At 40.6% G+C, this 18,453-nt stretch overlaps 1 protein-coding gene across 1 annotated transcript; it reads right to left on the bottom strand.

Annotated features, from left to right (window-relative positions):
- Positions 1-739: 739 nt before the first annotated feature.
- Positions 740-18,059, bottom strand: LOC311124271 (uncharacterized protein; the record flags this gene model as incomplete). Its single annotated transcript, XM_084198440.1, has 3 exons — positions 740-2,529; positions 17,104-17,185; positions 18,048-18,059. The coding sequence occupies 3 exons, from the start codon at positions 18,057-18,059 to the stop codon at positions 1,316-1,318; spliced, it is 1,308 nt and encodes a 435-aa protein (XP_084054566.1). The 3' UTR covers positions 740-1,315.
- Between the last annotated feature and the right edge of the window lie 394 nt (positions 18,060-18,453).

Here is an 18,453-nt window from a genome sequence, read left to right as displayed (position 1 = left end):
TGTAGAAACAATGAGAATAGAAAGGTTCAGAACTTTTGTAAAACATCACAGTACAGTTGAAAAATATATGGCAAATAGAAATCCAATATGGGTGGTGTTAAGAGATAGATGGGAGGTGTTGAATGGAGTTGAAGGATGGGACTAATAACAACTAACAACAACTAATAACAACAAGATAACTAATAATGTAAGCATACTGTGTCCATAATAAGTATATAGGTTGGGAGCTTTTGTGAAAGAGCACAGTTAGAAAGATATGGCATATAGAAGCAAACCGGATGGACATCATGAAAATGATCGGAGAGGTTGAGAGTAGAAGAAGTTCAGGAGAAAAAACAAACAAAATATAATTATTGTAAAATTGACCGTGTCCATAAAATGTATATAGTATGTATAAGCTGGAAGTAGAGGCCTAAGCATTGTTGTTCACTAGTTTACTCCAATTAGGGAAGGGGTGGTGGGGTTGGAAAGTAATAAAGGGAAATATATTTTTTTTAAAGGAGATGTATGTGTACGTATGTATGTGTATGTATGTATGTATGTATGTATGTGTATGTGTAAGTATATGTGTGTATGTATGTGTGTATATATATATAAATAAACGGGGGATTGGAAGTGATGCAGACAATTACATTGATGGAAGTTACAATCTATCTGCAATATTAAGCTGATCTACACTATAAAAAATATATTTAAAAAACGTGCCACAATAGTAATTAAATTACTGGTATTTTTGTTTAAACAAGAACTTTATTAAACTGCACAAGCACCAAAAACGCTGTTGATTTGACAAGTGGCAATAAATCACTGATATCGATTAGGGGGGAAATCAGGTTGTACCTGCTGTTGAAACTAACAACTAAAAAAATACATGGAAATGGGAGATATCTTTTACCTCACTGGTTAGAGGACAACCTGCAGAAGACAGTCAGCTACATTTTGGAATGATGCATTTACATTTAGGGTCCCCAAAACTAAGAAAAACGCAACACTTATTATATACGGAAATCAATTGCGCGAGAGGGGGGAGATGAGGTTGCACGTCCTGTTAAACCTAATAGCTCAAAAACCACACGGAATCTGGGAATAATTTGTACATCACTGGTCAGAGGACAATTTGTAGAAAACAGCTAGCTACATTTTGAAGTGTTGCATTTTGATTCAAGTGGGTCGCCAACGGGGTAAGTGTAACGCAACACTTTCAATGTTAAAGACGTTCTACATTGTGAAATTATTAATTAAAGTACTCCTACTAAAAATGTTAAAGACGTTCTACATTGTGACATTATTTCATTGATATCATGAAACAACTCCTTCATGTATGAATTTTCTGATGTTTAATCAGAGATATTTTATAAGAGAATCTCTTGTCACATTGATCACAGCTATGAGATTTCTCTCCTGTGTGTGTTCTCTGGTGTGATTTTAAACATCCTGCTGAAACAAAACTCTTTCCACAGTCAGAGCAGTGGAAAGGTTTCTCTCCGGTGTGTGTTCTCTGATGTATTTTAAGACCACTAGCTGTAAAAAAACTCTTCAAACATTGATTACAGCGATAAGGTTTCTCTCCTGTGTGTGTTCTCTGGTGTATAGTCAGCGGCCTAGATCCAGTAAAACTCTTCCCACATTGGTTACAGCTATAAGGTTTCTCTCCTGTGTGTGTTCTCTGGTGTGATTTTAAATATTCTGAGGAAATAAAACTCTTTCCACAGTAAGAGCAGTGGTAAGGTTTCTCTCCTGTGTGTGTTCTCTTGTGTATAGTAAGACAGCTAGTTGTAAAAAAACTCTTCCCACATTGATCACAGCTGTAAGGTTTCTCTCCTGTATGGACCCTCTTATGTACTACCAGGCTGCTTGAGTGACTAAAACTCTTCTCACATTGATCACAGCTATAAGGCTTCGCTCCTGTATGGATTCTCTGGTGTACTATCAGGCTGTTTGAGTGACTAAAACTCTTCCCACATTGATCACAGCTATAAGGTTTCTCTCCTGTGTGTGTTCTCTGGTGTACTATCAGGCTGTTTGAGTGACTAAAACTCTTCCCACATTGATCACAGCTATAAGGTTTTTCTCCTGTATGGATCCTCTGATGTATTTTGAGGGTTGTTAAACAGGTGCATCTCTTCCCACAGTCAGAGCAGCAGTGAGATTTCTCTCCTGTGTGTGTTCTCTGGTGTGATTTTAAACATCCTGATGTAACAAAACTCTTTCCACAGTCAGAGCAGTGGAAAGGTTTCTCTCCGGTGTGTGTTCTCTGATGTATTTTAAGATGGCTAGGTTTAAAAAAACTCTTCTCACATTGATCACAGCTGTAAGGTTTCTCTCTAGTGTGATGTCTCTGGTGTGCTTTTAGTAACTCTGAGCTTGAGTAACTCTTCCCACAGTCAGAGCAGCAGTGAGGTTTCTTCCCTGTGGGTCTCTGCTGGTGTTTCTTGAGGTGTTCTGATGCGGAGAGACTCTTCTCTGCCTTGTCAGCTTCAAGATGTTGTTGAGGCTCCCCAGAGGATCCACGATAGTCACGTCTCCCTCCTGTGTGAACAACAAAGTCAGACAGATGGTTAAAGGCCCACAACAGCAAAAATCCAATTTATTTGAGCTAAAAGGTGATGTCCATGATGTTGTACAACAATTTGTTTGGATGATTCTAGACAAAAAAATCAGTTCTTAAAGTTGCTGAAACCCTAAGCAGTTTGCCAGACGACTTTTGGTCACCAATATAAGCCCCTTTCTGTGTTTGCAAAAATGGCTGCATTAAGATCTGTGTCGGTTTCACAATTTCACCACCGTGGGGGAAAACTCAGGGGAGTTCTGGTAGGCTGCCAATTTCACCACCGTGGGGGAAAACTCAGGGGAGTTCTGGTAGGCTGCCAATTTCACCACCGTGGGGGAAAACTCAGGGGAGTTCTGGTAGGCTGCCAATTTCACCACCGTGGGGGAAAACTCAGGGGAGTTCTCGTAGGCTGCCAGCAAAAATAGCCTCCATTTACAGGTTGCTTATGATTGCATTTCCCACTACTTTTGGATTATAATTGTAAGGCTCGTTTGAATGTCCTGCTTAATATAATGTTTGTGCCATCGTCTCAAATCAACTGCTTTATACTTTAAAAAACACTTCAACTTCAACCAGTAAAATGCTCTTTGGCTAGCTTTGCTACCAGCCTGTTAATGAGCGTTAGCATTCAAGCTAACAAGAGCTGCATTCAAAATACAAACTATTAACAGTATTACATTGTCTACCGTTGCTATTAAATATTTTATTAACTTCAAGTACTAAAGGTAGTAGATTACAATTAGGGAAAACCTAAAACCCAAAGACAAAAACAATATCTAGACCTAGGGCCTATATCATCAGATCCTCTGAGGAACTTTGGTTGAACAAATTAACCCCTTTGGGGCTGGACATTTAATGAACTACACGGCAGGACCTGGTCAATGACCTGAAGAGAGCTGGGACCACAGTCTCAAAGAAAACCATTAGTAACACACTACGCCGTCATGGATTAAAATCCTGCAGCGCACGCAAGGTCCCCCTGCTCAAGCCAGCGCATGTCCAGGCCCGTCTGAAGTTTGCCAATGACCATCTGGATGATCCAGAGGAGGAATGGGAGAAGGTCATGTGGTCTGATGAGACAAAAATAGAGCTTTTTGGTCTAAACTCCACTCGCCGTGTTTGGAGGAAGAAGAAGGATGAGTACAACCCCAAGAACACCATCCCAACCGTGAAGCATGGAGGTGGAAAAATCATTATTTGGGGATGCTTTTCTGCAAAGGGGACAGAACGACTGCACCGTATTGAGGGGAGGATGGAAGGGGCCATGTATCGCGAGATCTTGGCCAACAACCTCCTTCCCTCAGTAAGAGCATTGAAGATGGGTCGTGGCTGGGTCTTCCAGCATGACAATGACCAGAAACACACAGCCAGGGCAACTAAGGAGTGGCTCAGTAAGAAGCATCTCAAGGTCCTGGAGTGGCCTAGCCAGTCTCCAGACCTGAACCCAATAGAAAATCTTTGGAGGGAGCTGAAAGTCCGTATTGCCCAGCGACAGCCCCGAAACCTGAAGGATCTGGAGAAGGTCTGTATGGAGGAGTGGGCCAAAATCCCTGCTGCAGTGTGTGCAAACCTGGTCAAGACCTACAGGAAACGTATGATCTCTGTAATTGCAAACAAAGGTTTCTGTACCAAATATTAAGTTCTGCTTTTCTGATGTATCAAATACTTATGTCATGCAATAAAAAGCAAATTAATTACTTAAAAATCATACAATGTGATTTTCTGGATTTTTGTTTTAGATTCCGTCTCTCACAGTTGAAGTGTACCTATGATAAAAATTACAGACCACTGTATAACATTCTATTGGTTGCAAGAATTGTATATAATAATTTAAATTGAACAATTCTACGTTTTGAATCCGGCGTCGTTTTGCATGTCAGTTCATACACCATGTGCCATGGAATCGAAAATGTCTTCCCAACTATTTTGCAATCTATACAGCACAGCTGTCAATTGTTATGTCCTTGAAACTGGTCTAAAAAAAATGTATCAACATTTTCTTTAACCAATTTTGGTCTTTAATGCAGGGCCGACAGACAAGTTCCTTACCTTTTCCCCCTTCCATTTTTGCGGTAATGCTGCAATTAGTTGGTTGTAATTGTGGGTAGAGCAGACATTTCCATATATTTTTGTTAGCTGCATGTGTGACATACAGTGAGGGAAAAAAATATTTGATCCCCTGCTGATTTTGTACGTTTGCCCACTGACAAAGAACGGTGAGGAATCAGCCCAGAACTACATGGGAGGATCTTGTCAATGATCTCAAGGCAGCTGGGACCATAGTCACCAAGAAAACAATTGGTAACACACTACGCCGTGAAGGACTGAAATCCTGCAGCGCCCGCAAGGTCCCCCTGCTCAAGAAAGCACATATACAGGGCGGTCTGAAGTTTGCCAATGAACATCTGAATGATTCAGAGGAACACTGGGTGAAAGTGTTGTGGTCAGATGAGACCAAAATCGAGCTCTTTGGCATCAACTCAACTCGCCGTGTTTGGAGGAGGAGGAATGCTGCCTATGACCCCAAGAACACCATCCCCACCGTCAAACATGGAGGTGGAAACATTATGCTTTGGGGGTGTTTTTCTACTAAGGGGACAGGACAACTTCACCGCATCAAAGGGACGATGGACGGGGCCATGTACCGTCAAATCTTGGGTGAGAACCTCCTTCCCTCAGCCAGGGCATTGAAAATGGGTCGTGGATGGGTATTCCAGCATGACAATGACCCAAAACACACGGCCAAGGCAACAGGAGTGGCTGCACTCCTGGGGAAAAATGCACAAAATTATTTTTTAATCTTCAACATAGGAATGCTACCAAAAAGAACTTAATGAAACTGGTTACAATTGACGGAGTCACCCATGATTCACCAAATGACATTTTGAAGGAAGAAACAAAGTACTTTAAGCATATGTTTTCTTTTCAGTCGCCTCCATCTCCTCTAACTGAAGCTAATTGTAGAGATTTTTTTTCTATTGATAATGTCAAATTAACAGCCACATAGAAAGACTCATGTGAAGGTGAAATTACAGAGGAGGAACTTCTGGATGCAATTAAAGACTTTAAGTCTGGGAAAACTCCAGGGTTGGATGGCATACCAGTCGAGGTATACCAAACCTTTTTTGATATACTAAGAGGACCGTTATTAGCATGTTTTAACCACTCCTATGTAAATGGTAGATTATCTGACACTCAAGAAGAAGGACTGATCTCATTATTACTGAAACAGGATACAAGTGGAAAATATAAAGATCCAGTCCATTTACAAAATTGGAGGCCCCTTACACTTCAGTGTTGTGATGCAAAAATCCTAGCAAAATGTATAGCGCATAGAATTAAAAAGGTATTGCCGGATATTATTCATTCTAATCAGACAGGTTTTTTACATGGAAGATACATTGGAGATAATATAAGGCAAGTATTGGAAACATTAGAACACTATGGAAAATATGGGAAACCAGGCCTGCTATTCATAGCAGACTTCGAAAAGGCATTTGATAAAGTTTGACTGGGGTTTATATATAAATGCCTGGAGCATTTCAATTTTGGAGAATCTCTTATAAAATGGGTCAAAATCATGTATAGTAACCCTAGGTGTAAAATAGTAAATAATGGCTATTTCTCTGAAAGTTTTAAACTGTCAAGAGGAGTGAAACAAGGTTGTCCACTATCGGCATATCTAGTTATTGTGGCCATCGAGATGTTAGCGATTAAAATCAGATCTAATAATAATATCAGAGGATTAGAAATAAAGACCTTAAAAACAAAGGTGTCATTGTACGCTGATGATTCATGTTTTTTTTTAAATCCACAACTAGAATCCCTCCACAGCCTCATAGAGGATCTAGATACATTTTCTAACCTCTCTGGATTACAACCAAATTATGACAAATGTAATATATTACGTATTGGATCACTAAAAAATACAATTTTTACATTACCATGTAGTTTACCAATAAAATGGTCTGATGGTGATGTGGATATACTCGGAATACATATCCCAAAGGAAATAAATGATCTCACTTCAATAAATTTTAATAGAAAATTAGCAAAAATAGATAAGATCTTACTACCATGTAAAGGAAAATACCTGTCAATTTGTGGAAAAATCACCCTGATTAACTCATTAGTATTATCACAGTTTACCTATTTGCTTATGGTCTTGCCTACGCCTAGCGAACAGTTTTTTAAATTATATGAGAAAAAAATATTCAATTTTATTTGGAACGGCAAGCCAGACAAAATTAAAAGAGCATATTTGTATAATGAATATGAATTCGGAGGACAGAAATTATTAAATATTAAAGCATTAGACCTATCACTAAAAGCTTCAGTCTTACAAAAGTTATACTTAAATCCGAACTGGTTCTCAAGCAAATTAGTAAGATTGTCTCACCCAATGTTCAAGAAAGGCCTTTTTCCCTTTATTCAGATTACAACCTCTCACTTTCAGTTATTTGAAAAGGAAATAATCTCCCAAATGTCACTATTTCTAAAACAAGACATAGAAAGTTGGTTGCAATTTCAATTTAATCCTCCAGAAACGACAGAACAAATAATGCAACAAATATTGTGGTTAAATTCAAATATACTAATTGACAAAAAACCTTTATTTTTTGACAGAATGTTTAAAAAAGGTATAATCTTTGTAAATGATATCATCGGTAGGACTGGTGGAGTTATGACGCACATGCAGCTAACAAAAACATATGGAAATGTCTGCCCTACCCAAAATTACAACCAAATAATGGCAGCATTACCGCAAAAATGGAAGAGGAAAGTGGAAGGGGGAGAAAGTAAGGAACTTGTCTGTCGGCCTTGCATTAAAGAACATAATTGGTTAAGGAAAACTGTGATAAATGAAAAAATATATCAGTTTCACTTAAGGACCAAAGGATTGACAGCCGTCCCATATAGATTGCAAAATAGTTGGGAAGAGATCTTTGATGTACCGATCCCATGGCATAGTGTTTATGAACTGACACGCAAAACGACACCGGATTCAAAAATTAGAATCTTTCAATTTAAATTATTATATAAAATCCTTGCTACCAACAGAATGTTATTTATATGGGGGATACAATCTTCCCAGCTCTGCAGATTTTGCTGTGAAGAGACGGAATCATTGGACCATTTGTTTTGGTTCTGTCCATTTGTAGCTTGTTTTTGGACACTGGTCCAGGAATGGCTAAAGGATTGCAATATTTACCTGGAACTAACCTTGCAGATAGCATTACTGGGTGATCTGAGAAGTCATAGTCAATCAATCAATAATATAATAATACTTTTAGCAAAACTGTTTATTTTTAATTCACAATCTGTAGAAGCAATGAGAATAGAAAGGTTCAGAACTTTTGTAAAACATCACAGTACGGTTGAAATATATATGGCAAATAGAAATCCTATATGGATGGTGTTAAGAGATAGATGGGAGGTATTGAATAGAGTTGAAGGATGGGACTAATAACAAATAACAACAAATAATAACAAAGATAGCTAATAATGTAAAGCATACTGTGTCCATAATAAGTATATGGGTTGTATGTTGGGAGCTTTTGGGAAAGAGCACAGATAGAAAGATATGGCATATAGAAGCAAACCGGATGGACATCATGAAAACGATCGGAGAGGTTGAGAGTAGAAGAAGTTCAGGAGCAAAAAATAAATAAAATAAATAAATAAATGGTGTGTGTGTGGGTATGTATATATGTGTGTATGTGTGTATATATAATATAATTACTGTAAAAGTAACTCTGTCCATAAGGTGTAGATAGTAAGTATAGACCGGAAGTAGAGGCCTGGGCATTGTTGGTCACTAATTTACTCCAAGTAGGGAAAGGATGGTGGGGTTGAAAAGTAATAAAGGGGAGTATATATATATATATAAAAAAATAAAAACACAGGGGATTGGAAGTGATGCAGACAATTACATTGATAGAAGATACAATCTATCTGCAATATTAAGCTGATCCATTCCCCCCCCCCAAAAAAAAAAAAAAAAAAAAAAAAAAAAAAAAAAACAAAGGAGTGGCTCAAGAAGAAGCACATTAAGGTCCTGGAGTGGCCTAGCCAGTCTCCAGACCTTAATCCCATAGAAAATCTGTGGAGGGAGCTGAAGGTTCGAAACCTTAATGACTTGGAGAAGATCTGCAAAGAGGAGTGGAACAAAATCACTCCTGATATGTGTGCAAACCTGGTGGCCAACTACAAGAAACGTCTGACCTCTGTGATTGCCAACAAGGGTTTTGCCACCAAGTACTAAGTCATGTTTTGCAGAGGGGTCAAATACTTATTTCCCTCATTAAAATGCAAATCAATCTATAACATTTTTGACATGCGTTTTTCTGGATTTTTGTTATTGTTATTCTGTCTCTCACTGTTCAAATAAACCTACCATTAAAATGATAGACTGATCAAGTCTTTGTCAGTGGGCAAACGTACAAAATCAGCAGGGGATCAAATACTTTTTTCACTCACTGTAACTCTACCAGTCCTATTTATGATGTCATTTACAAAGATTATAGCTTTTTAAACATTTTATTGAAAAATACCGTTTTTTTAATCAATTAGTATATTTGAGATTTACCACAATATTTGTTGTATTATTTGTTCAGTCCTTTCTGGTAGATTAAACTGAAATTGCAACCAACTTTCTATGGCTTGTTTTAAAAATAACTATATTTTGGAGATTATTTCGTTTTTCAAATAATGGCCTTTTTCTGAATAAAGGGAAAAAGGCCATTCTTGAACATAGGGTGAGACATTCTTACTAATCTGCTAGAGAACCAGTTCGGATTTAAGAATAACTTTTGTATGACTGACGCCTTTAGTGAGGGGTCTAATGCTTTAATATTTAATCATTTCTGCCCTCTGAATTCAAATTCATTATATAAATAGGCCCTTTTTAATTTGGTCTGTCTTGCCATTCCAAATAAAATTAATTTGTGGATTTTAAAGAAAACATTAAAATCATCAGCGTACAATGACACCTTTGTTTTTAAGCCCTGGATTTCTAATCCCTTAATATTATTGTTGGATCTGATTTTAACAGCTAACATCTCGATGGCAATAATAAATAGATATGCCGATAGTGGACAACCTTGTTTCACTCCTCTTGACAGTTTAATACTTTCTGAGAAGTAACCATTATTGACTATTTTACACCTAGGGTTACTATACATAACTTTAACCCATTTTATAAGAGATCCTCCCAAATTGAAATATTCCGGGCATTTATATATAAACTCCAGTCGTACTTTATCAAAGGCCTTTTCAAAGTCAGCTATGAATACCAGGGCTGGTTTCCCTGATTTATCATAGTCTTCTATTGTTTCCAGTACTTGTCTTATATTATCTCCAATGTATCTTCCATGGCAATGACACAGGTTAAACGTTTTCTGTAAGTCTTCACAAGGTTTTCACACACTGTTGCTGGTATTTTGGCCCATTCCTCCATGCAGATCTCCTCTAGAGCAGTGATGTTTTGGGGCTGTCGCTGGGCAACACAGACTTTCAACTCCCTCCAAAGATTTTCTAAGGGGGTGAGATCTGGAGACTGGCTAGGCCACTCAAGGACCTTGAAATGCTTCTTACGAAGCCACTCCTTCGTTGCCCGGGCGGTGTGTTTGGGATCATTGTCATGCTGAAAGACCCAGCCACGTTTCATCTTCAATGCCCTTGCTGATGGAAGGAGGTTTTCACTCCAAATCTCACGATACATGGCCCCATTCATTCTTTCCTTTACACGGATCAGTCACGGATCAGGTCCCTTTGCAGAAAAACTGCCCCAAAGCATGATGTTTCCACCCCCATGCTTCACAGTAGGTATGGTGTTCTTTGGATGCAACTCAGCATTCTTTGTCCTCCAAACACGACGAGTTGAGTTTTTACCAAAAAGTTCTATTTTGGTTTCATCTGACCATATGACATTCTCCCAATCCTCTTCTGGATCATCCAAATGCACTCTAGCAAACTTCAGACGGGCCTGGACATGTACTGGCTTAAGCAGGGGGACACGTATGGCACTGCAGGATTTGAGTCCCTGGCGGCGTAGTGTGTTACTGATGGTAGGCTTTGTTACTTTGGTCCCAGCTCTCTGCAGGTCATTCACTAGGTCCCCCTGTGTGGTTCTGGGATTTTTGCTCACCATTCTTGTGATCATTTTGACCCCACGGGGTGAGATCTTGCGTGGAGCCCCAGATCGAGGGAGATTATCAGTGGTCTTGTATGTCTCCCATTTCCTAATAATTGCTCCCACAGTTGATTTCTTCAAACCAAGCTGCTTACCTATTGCAGATTCAGTCTTCCCAGCCTGGTGCAGGTCTACAATTTTGTTTCTGGTGTCCTTTGACAGCTCTTTGGTCTTGGCCATAGTGGAGTTTGGAGTGTGACTGTTTGAGGTTATGGACAGGTGTCTTTTATACTGATAACAAGTTCAAACAGGTGCCATTAATACAGGTAACGAGTGGAGGACAGAGGAGCCTCTTAAAGAAGAAGTTACAGGTCTGTGAGAGCCAGAAATCTTGCTTGGTTGTAGGTGACCAAATACTTATTTTCCACCATAATTTGCAAATAATTTCATTAAAAATCCTACAATGTGATTTTCTGGATTTTATTTTCTCAATTTGTCTGTCATAGTTGACGTGTACCTATGATGAAAATTACAGGCCTCTCTCATCTTTTTAAGTGGGAGAACTTGCACAATTGGTGGCTGACTAAATAAAACATTTCCCCACTGTAGGTCTCTCCATTGGTGGGAGATGGACATTTAAGCTGATCAAAACTCTCTTTATATTACTGACTTGTAGAGTTAGGCATTAGGGTTAGCAGTGTGGTTAAGGTTAGGGATAGGCATTAGGGTTAGCAGTGTGGTTAAGGTTAGGGTTATTTAAGGTTAGGGTTAGGCATTAGGGTTAGCAGTGTGGTTAAGGTTAGGGTTAGGCATTAGGGTTAGCAGTGTGTGAGTACTGAATTGCATGACCTCTAAAAGCACATTTAAAAGTGTCCCACACAATTAAGGGGATCTGCTGTACCTATGTAATGTCGGAAAAATTGAGTTATAAATTCCTCTGTCCTAGTTAAAAACAAATTATCATCCAATAGGCTTTGATTAAATTCCAATACCCTTGCCCACGTGGAAATTCAGTAAGGGTAATGTATATGCCAATTATATGATGGTCCGACCGCATTCTGTCCCCATCAACACTTTTTAAACTTTTGGTGCCAGCGAGAATAACATAAGAGAAGTGAAGACGACTAGCTTGATTGAGTCTCCGCAACGTATATCTCACTAGGTCAGGATATTTAAGCCTCCATATATCCACTAGTTCCAATATATCCATGACATTCATGATTTTCTTAAGAGCATGAGGGTGATAGTTTGTAGTGTGATTTCCTTTACGGTCCATAGAGGTATTTAAAACCGTATTATAATCTCCCACCATAATAATAGAGTCTTGAATTGTTTGTAGGGTTGATAAATTATTATATATTTTTTCAAAGAAGCGTGGATCATCATTATTTGGACCGTAAAGGTTAATGAGCCGTATCTGTTTATGGTCCAATAACATATTTAAAATCATCCATCTACCTTGAGGATCTGTTTTGGACAAATTTGCTCATTTGGATCAAAATTACTGTTAATTAATATCATCACCCCTTTTGAATTTCTTTGCTCTTGGGAGAAATATATTTCGCCCCCCAGTAGTAGTAGTAGTAGTAGTAGCTACACTACATGACCAACAGTATGTGGACACCTGCTAGTAGTAGTAGTAGTAGCTACACTACATGACCAACAGTATGTGGACACCTGCTAGTAGTAGTAGTAGTAGTAGCTACACTACATGACCAACAGTATGTGGACACCTGCTAGTAGTAGTAGTAGCTACACTACATGACCAACAGTATGTGGACACCTGCTAGTAGTAGTAGTAGCTACAGTAGTAGTAGTAGTAGTAGTAGTAGTAGTAGTGTTAGTAGTAGTAGTAGTAGTAGCTACACTACATGACCAACAGTATGTGGACACCTGCTAGTAGTAGTAGTAGCTACACTACATGACCAACAGTATGTGGACACCTGCTAGTAGTAGTAGTAGTAGTAGTAGCTACACTACATGACCAACAGTATGTGGACACCTGCTAGTAGTAGTAGTAGCTACACTACAAGACCCAACACCTGCTAGTAGTAGTAGTAGCTACACTACATGACCAACAGGATGTGGACACCTGCTAGTAGTAGTAGTAGTAGTAGTAGCTACACTACATGACCAACAGTATGTGGACACCTGCTAGTAGTAGTAGTAGCTACACTACATGACCAACAGTATGTGGACACCTGCTAGTAGTAGGAGTAGCTACACTACATGACCAACAGTATGTGGACACCTGCTAGTAGTAGTAGTAGTAGTAGTAGCTACACTACATGACCAACAGTATGTGGACACCTGCTAGTAGTAGTAGTAGTAGTAGCTACACTACATGACCAACAGTATATGGACACCTGCTAGTAGTAGTAGTAGCTACACTACATGACCAACAGTATGTGGACACCTGCTAGTAGTAGTAGTAGTAGTAGCTACACTACATGACCAACAGTATATGGACACCTGCTAGTAGTAGTAGTAGCTACACTACATGACCAACAGTATATGGACACCTGCTAGTAGTAGTAGTAGTAGTAGTAGTAGCTACACTACATGACCAACAGTATGTGGACACCTGCTAGTAGTAGTAGTAGTAGCTACACTACATGACCAACAGGATGTGGACACCTGCTAGTAGTAGTAGTAGTAGTAGCTACACTATATGACCAACAGTATGTGGACACCTGCTAGTAGTAGTAGTAGATACACTACATGACCAACAGTATGTGGACACCTGCTAGTAGTAGTAGTAGTAGTAGCTACACTACATGACCAACAGTATGTGGACACCTGCTAGTAGTAGTAGTAGCTACACTACAAGACCCAACACCTGCTAGTAGTAGTAGTAGCTACACTACATGACCAACAGGATGTGGACACCTGCTAGTAGTAGTAGTAGTAGTAGTAGCTACACTACATGACCAACAGTATGTGGACACCTGCTAGTAGTAGTAGTAGCTACACTACATGACCAACAGTATGTGGACACCTGCTAGTAGTAGCTACACTACATGACCAACAGGATGTGGACACCTGCTAGTAGTAGTAGTAGTAGTAGTAGTAGCTACACTACATGACCAACAGTATGTGGACACCTGCTAGTAGTAGTAGTAGTAGTAGTAGTAGTAGTAGTAGTAGCTACACTACATGACCAACAGTATGTGGACACCTGCTAGTAGTAGTAGTAGTAGCTACACTACATGACCAACAGTATGTGGACACCTGCTAGTAGTAGTAGTAGTAGTAGTAGCTACACTACATGACCAACAGTATGTGGACACCTGCTAGTAGTAGTAGTAGTAGTAGCTACACTACATGACCAACAGTATGTGGACACCTGCTAGTAGTAGTAGTAGCTACACTACATGACCAACAGTATGTGGACACCTGCTAGTAGTAGTAGTAGCTACAGTAGTAGTAGTAGTAGTAGTAGTAGTAGTAGTAGTAGTAGTAGCTACACTACATGACCAACAGTATGTGGACACCTGCTAGTAGTAGTAGTAGCTACACTACATGACCAACAGTATGTGGACACCTGCTAGTAGTAGTAGTAGTAGTAGTAGCTACACTACATGACCAACAGTATGTGGACACCTGCTAGTAGTAGTAGTAGCTACACTACAAGACCCAACACCTGCTAGTAGTAGTAGTAGCTACACTACATGACCAACAGGATGTGGACACCTGCTAGTAGTAGTAGTAGTAGTAGTAGCTACACTACATGACCAACAGTATGTGGACACCTGCTAGTAGTAGTAGTAGCTACACTACATGACCAACAGTATGTGGACACCTGCTAGTAGTAGCTACACTACATGACCAACAGGATGTGGACACCTGCTAGTAGTAGTAGTAGTAGTAGTAGTAGTAGCTACACTACATGACCAACAGTATGTGGACACCTGCTAGTAGTAGTAGTAGCTACACTACATGACCAACAGTATGTGGACACCTGCTAGTAGTAGTAGTAGTAGTAGTAGCTACACTACATGACCAACAGTATGTGGACACCTGCTAGTAGTAGTAGTAGCTACACTACAAGACCCAACACCTGCTAGTAGTAGTAGTAGCTACACTACATGACCAACAGGATGTGGACACCTGCTAGTAGTAGTAGTAGTAGTAGTAGCTACACTACATGACCAACAGTATGTGGACACCTGCTAGTAGTAGTAGTAGCTACACTACATGACCAACAGTATGTGGACACCTGCTAGTAGTAGCTACACTACATGACCAACAGGATGTGGACACCTGCTAGTAGTAGTAGTAGTAGTAGTAGTAGTAGCTACACTACATGACCAACAGTATGTGGACACCTGCTAGTAGTAGTAGTAGTAGTAGTAGTAGTAGCTACACTACATGACCAACAGTATGTGGACACCTGCTAGTAGTAGTAGTAGTAGCTACACTACATGACCAACAGTATGTGGACACCTGCTAGTAGTAGTAGTAGTAGTAGTAGCTACACTACATGACCAACAGTATGTGGACACCTGCTAGTAGTAGTAGTAGTAGTAGCTACACTACATGACCAACAGTATGTGGACACCTGCTAGTAGTAGTAGTAGCTACACTACATGACCAACAGTATGTGGACACCTGCTAGTAGTAGTAGTAGCTACAGTAGTAGTAGTAGTAGTAGTAGTAGTAGTAGTAGTAGTAGTAGTAGTAGCTACACTACATGACCAACAGTATGTGGACACCTGCTAGTAGTAGTAGTAGTAGTAGCTACACTACATGACCAACAGTATGTGGACACCTGCTAGTAGTAGTAGTAGTAGGACCAGAAGTATGTGGACACCTGCTCGTCCAACATCTCACTCCAAAATCATGGGCATTAATATGGAGTTGATCCCCCCTTTGCTGCTATAACAGCCTCCACTCTTCTGGGAAGGCTTTCCACTAGATGTTGGAACATTGCTGCGGGGGACTTGCTTCCTTTCAGCCACAAGAGCATTAGTGAGGTCGGGGCACTGATGTTGGGCGATTAGGCCTGGCTCGCAGTCAGCGTTCCAATTCATCCCAAAGGTGTTCGATGGGGTTGAGGTCAGGGCTCTGTGCAGGCCAGTCAAGTTCTTCCACACCGATCTCGTCAAACCATTTCTGTATGGACCTAGATTTGTGCACAGGGGCGTTGTCATGCTGAAACAGGATAAGGCCTTCCCAAAATTGTTGCCACAAAGTTGGAAGCACAAAATGTCTAGAATGTCACTGTATGCTGTAGCGTTTACACCACTCCAGCCGACGCTTGGCATTGCACATGGTGACCTTAGGCTTGTGTGTGCGGCTGATCGGCCGTGGAAACCCCATTTCATGAAGATCCCGACGAACAGCTCGTGCTGACGTTGCTTCAAGAGGCAGTTTTGAACCCGGTAGTGAGTGTTGCAACCGAGGACCGAGGATTTCCACTCGCTACGCGCTTCAGCGGTCCCGTTCTGTGAGCTTGTGTGGCCCTACTACTTCGCGGCTGAGCCGTTGTTGCTTCTAGATGTTTCCACTTCACAATAACAGCACTTCCAGTTGACCGGGGTCAGCTCTAGCAGGGGCAGAACTTTGACGTACTGACCTGTTGGAAAGGTGGCATCCTATGACGGTGCCACGTTGAAAGACACTGAGCTCTTCAGTACGGGCCATTCTCTACTGTCAATGTTTTGTCTATGGAGATTGCATGGCGGTGTGCTCGATTTTATACACCTGTCATCAACAGGTGTGGCTGAAATAGCCGAATCCACTAATTTCAAGGGGTGTCCACATACTTTTGTATATATAGTGTATGTCATGACTGTAAACACATTTTGCTTTAACTATTTAACATTTGCTTAAACAGCACCCTGATAGGATACTGCAGCCGCACTCTACCCATGACAAAGTCATTTTTTATCACGCGAAATATGAAAATAAATGATTTGGTATCATTTTTTATTATGGAAGATTGAATAAATTATGTTTCAAACGGTTTGTTTGGAATGATTTGTAGCTATCGTCTCGACTTTTTCTGTGAATTAGAGTCCATCCAACTCAATTTCACTACCGGAAAAACGCAATTTCTGTAAAGTGTATTCGCGCACGCAAATTCAGGAAGAAACTGAAGAGCAGATGGCTTGACCGCGTTTTGCGAGTGTCGCATCACTTGACCGCAGTCAATATTGGACTAGGAATCCCCCTCCAGAGTAGTACAATGGAATTGCAGTATTGATGAGGGCAAGTCTATGAGACATTTAAGTTGTGATTTTGCGTGCAAATAACGTTTTGTTGTTGGCCAGCTTGTTGATGGTATACACATCTTACAGAGTAGCTTTATCAATTCCTACATTTAAAAACGACATATTTAAGCTCAGAACATCATTTAAAAAAAAACACGCATCAGTTCAACAACTGCTCCTTCCAAGACAGTAACGTTACTTACTGTTGTTAATCAGATCTTCCGTCTCCTCCTCCTCCTCTTCTTCCCCCACCTCCTCCTCCTCCTCCTCTTCTTCTCCCTCCTCCTCCTCCTCCTCTTCTTCTCCCTCCTCCTCCTCCTCTTCTTCCCCCTCCTCCTCCTCTTCTTCTTCCCCCTCCTCCTTCAACGTGACAGTTACCTCTCCCTCCTTCACTCCAAAAAAAGCCTCGTCTTTATTCTCTTCATCTTTCACTGTAACAGTCTCACCATCCTCCTCTTCTTTTGTTACTGTGACATCCTCCTCCTCTTTCACGACAACGTTCAGCCACAGACCCTCTTTCTCCTCTTCTTTCACTGTAACGTCTTTCTCTTCTTCTTTCACGGTAACAGCTTCACCCTCTACTTGTTTTTGTATTGTAACATCCTCCTCTTCCTCCTCCTCTTTCACTAGAGCTTCTTTCTCCGTCCAGCAGACCTCCTCTTCTTTAGCAGGAGGAGAGTAGCTTAGTGAGCTCATGGTCGGGGATGTTAGCTAGCTAGCAAGTTAGCGACTAGACTAGTGATAGGCTAATTTATGAAGCCAGCTACCGTTACCTGACTAAACGTAAATATGACATTAAATGCGGAAACTAGTTATAAGACATTAGTATGTTTAAAATTCAGAGGCAAATATACACTGAAACAGTCTGATCAGCTTGAACGTTTCGACCATGTTGGCTAGCAAACTCTCGAGGTGGCTGACTCGTCGTTGTTGAAGAAACGTTCCGTCCACTAGATTATACGTCACACTAGAAGCATCGCCTGAAAGACACACATCGCCATCTACTGACTGGAGTGGGTAACGCAGTTGAGAGAAACGTTTATTTTATTTCCAGACAAAAAGTGATATTTTTTCATTTCTTTCATTAAATAATAATAGTATTTTCAAACTAGTGCAGATTCGTAATAAGTATGAATTTAAAACCTACTTCTTTCCACATCCTACCAACCCAACAGATGTCTCTACTACAGTCAATACTAACCAATGTGGTGGGTCTTTCCACATCCTACCAACCCAACAGATGGATGGGCACCACAAACTCTGGATCCAGGGCGGTGACCCCAGGGATGAAGTCACCAGAAACTCTGGATCCAGGGCGGTGACCCCAGGGATGAAGGTACCAGAAACTCTGGATCCAGGGCGGTGACCCCAGGGATGAAGGTACCAGAAACTCTGGATCCAGGGCGGTGAGGCTGTTTGAAGCCTGTGTCATGTCCGGGCTTCCCATCGCCAAGGAGCCCCCCCCCCAATAGGGGGTGTGTCCACTGAGCCATGGAGCTAATTTCAATAGGGGGTGTGTCCACTGAGGGGGTGCAAACATATTTTTTCCCACC

Source organism: Coregonus lavaretus, assembly GCF_964263955.1.
Source record: "Coregonus lavaretus genome assembly, contig: HAP1_SCAFFOLD_69, whole genome shotgun sequence".
Classification (NCBI taxonomy): Eukaryota; Metazoa; Chordata; class Actinopteri; order Salmoniformes; family Salmonidae; genus Coregonus; species Coregonus lavaretus.
The sequence above is the reverse complement of the archived record's forward strand: the minus strand, read 5'-3'. Positions and strand labels throughout refer to the sequence as shown.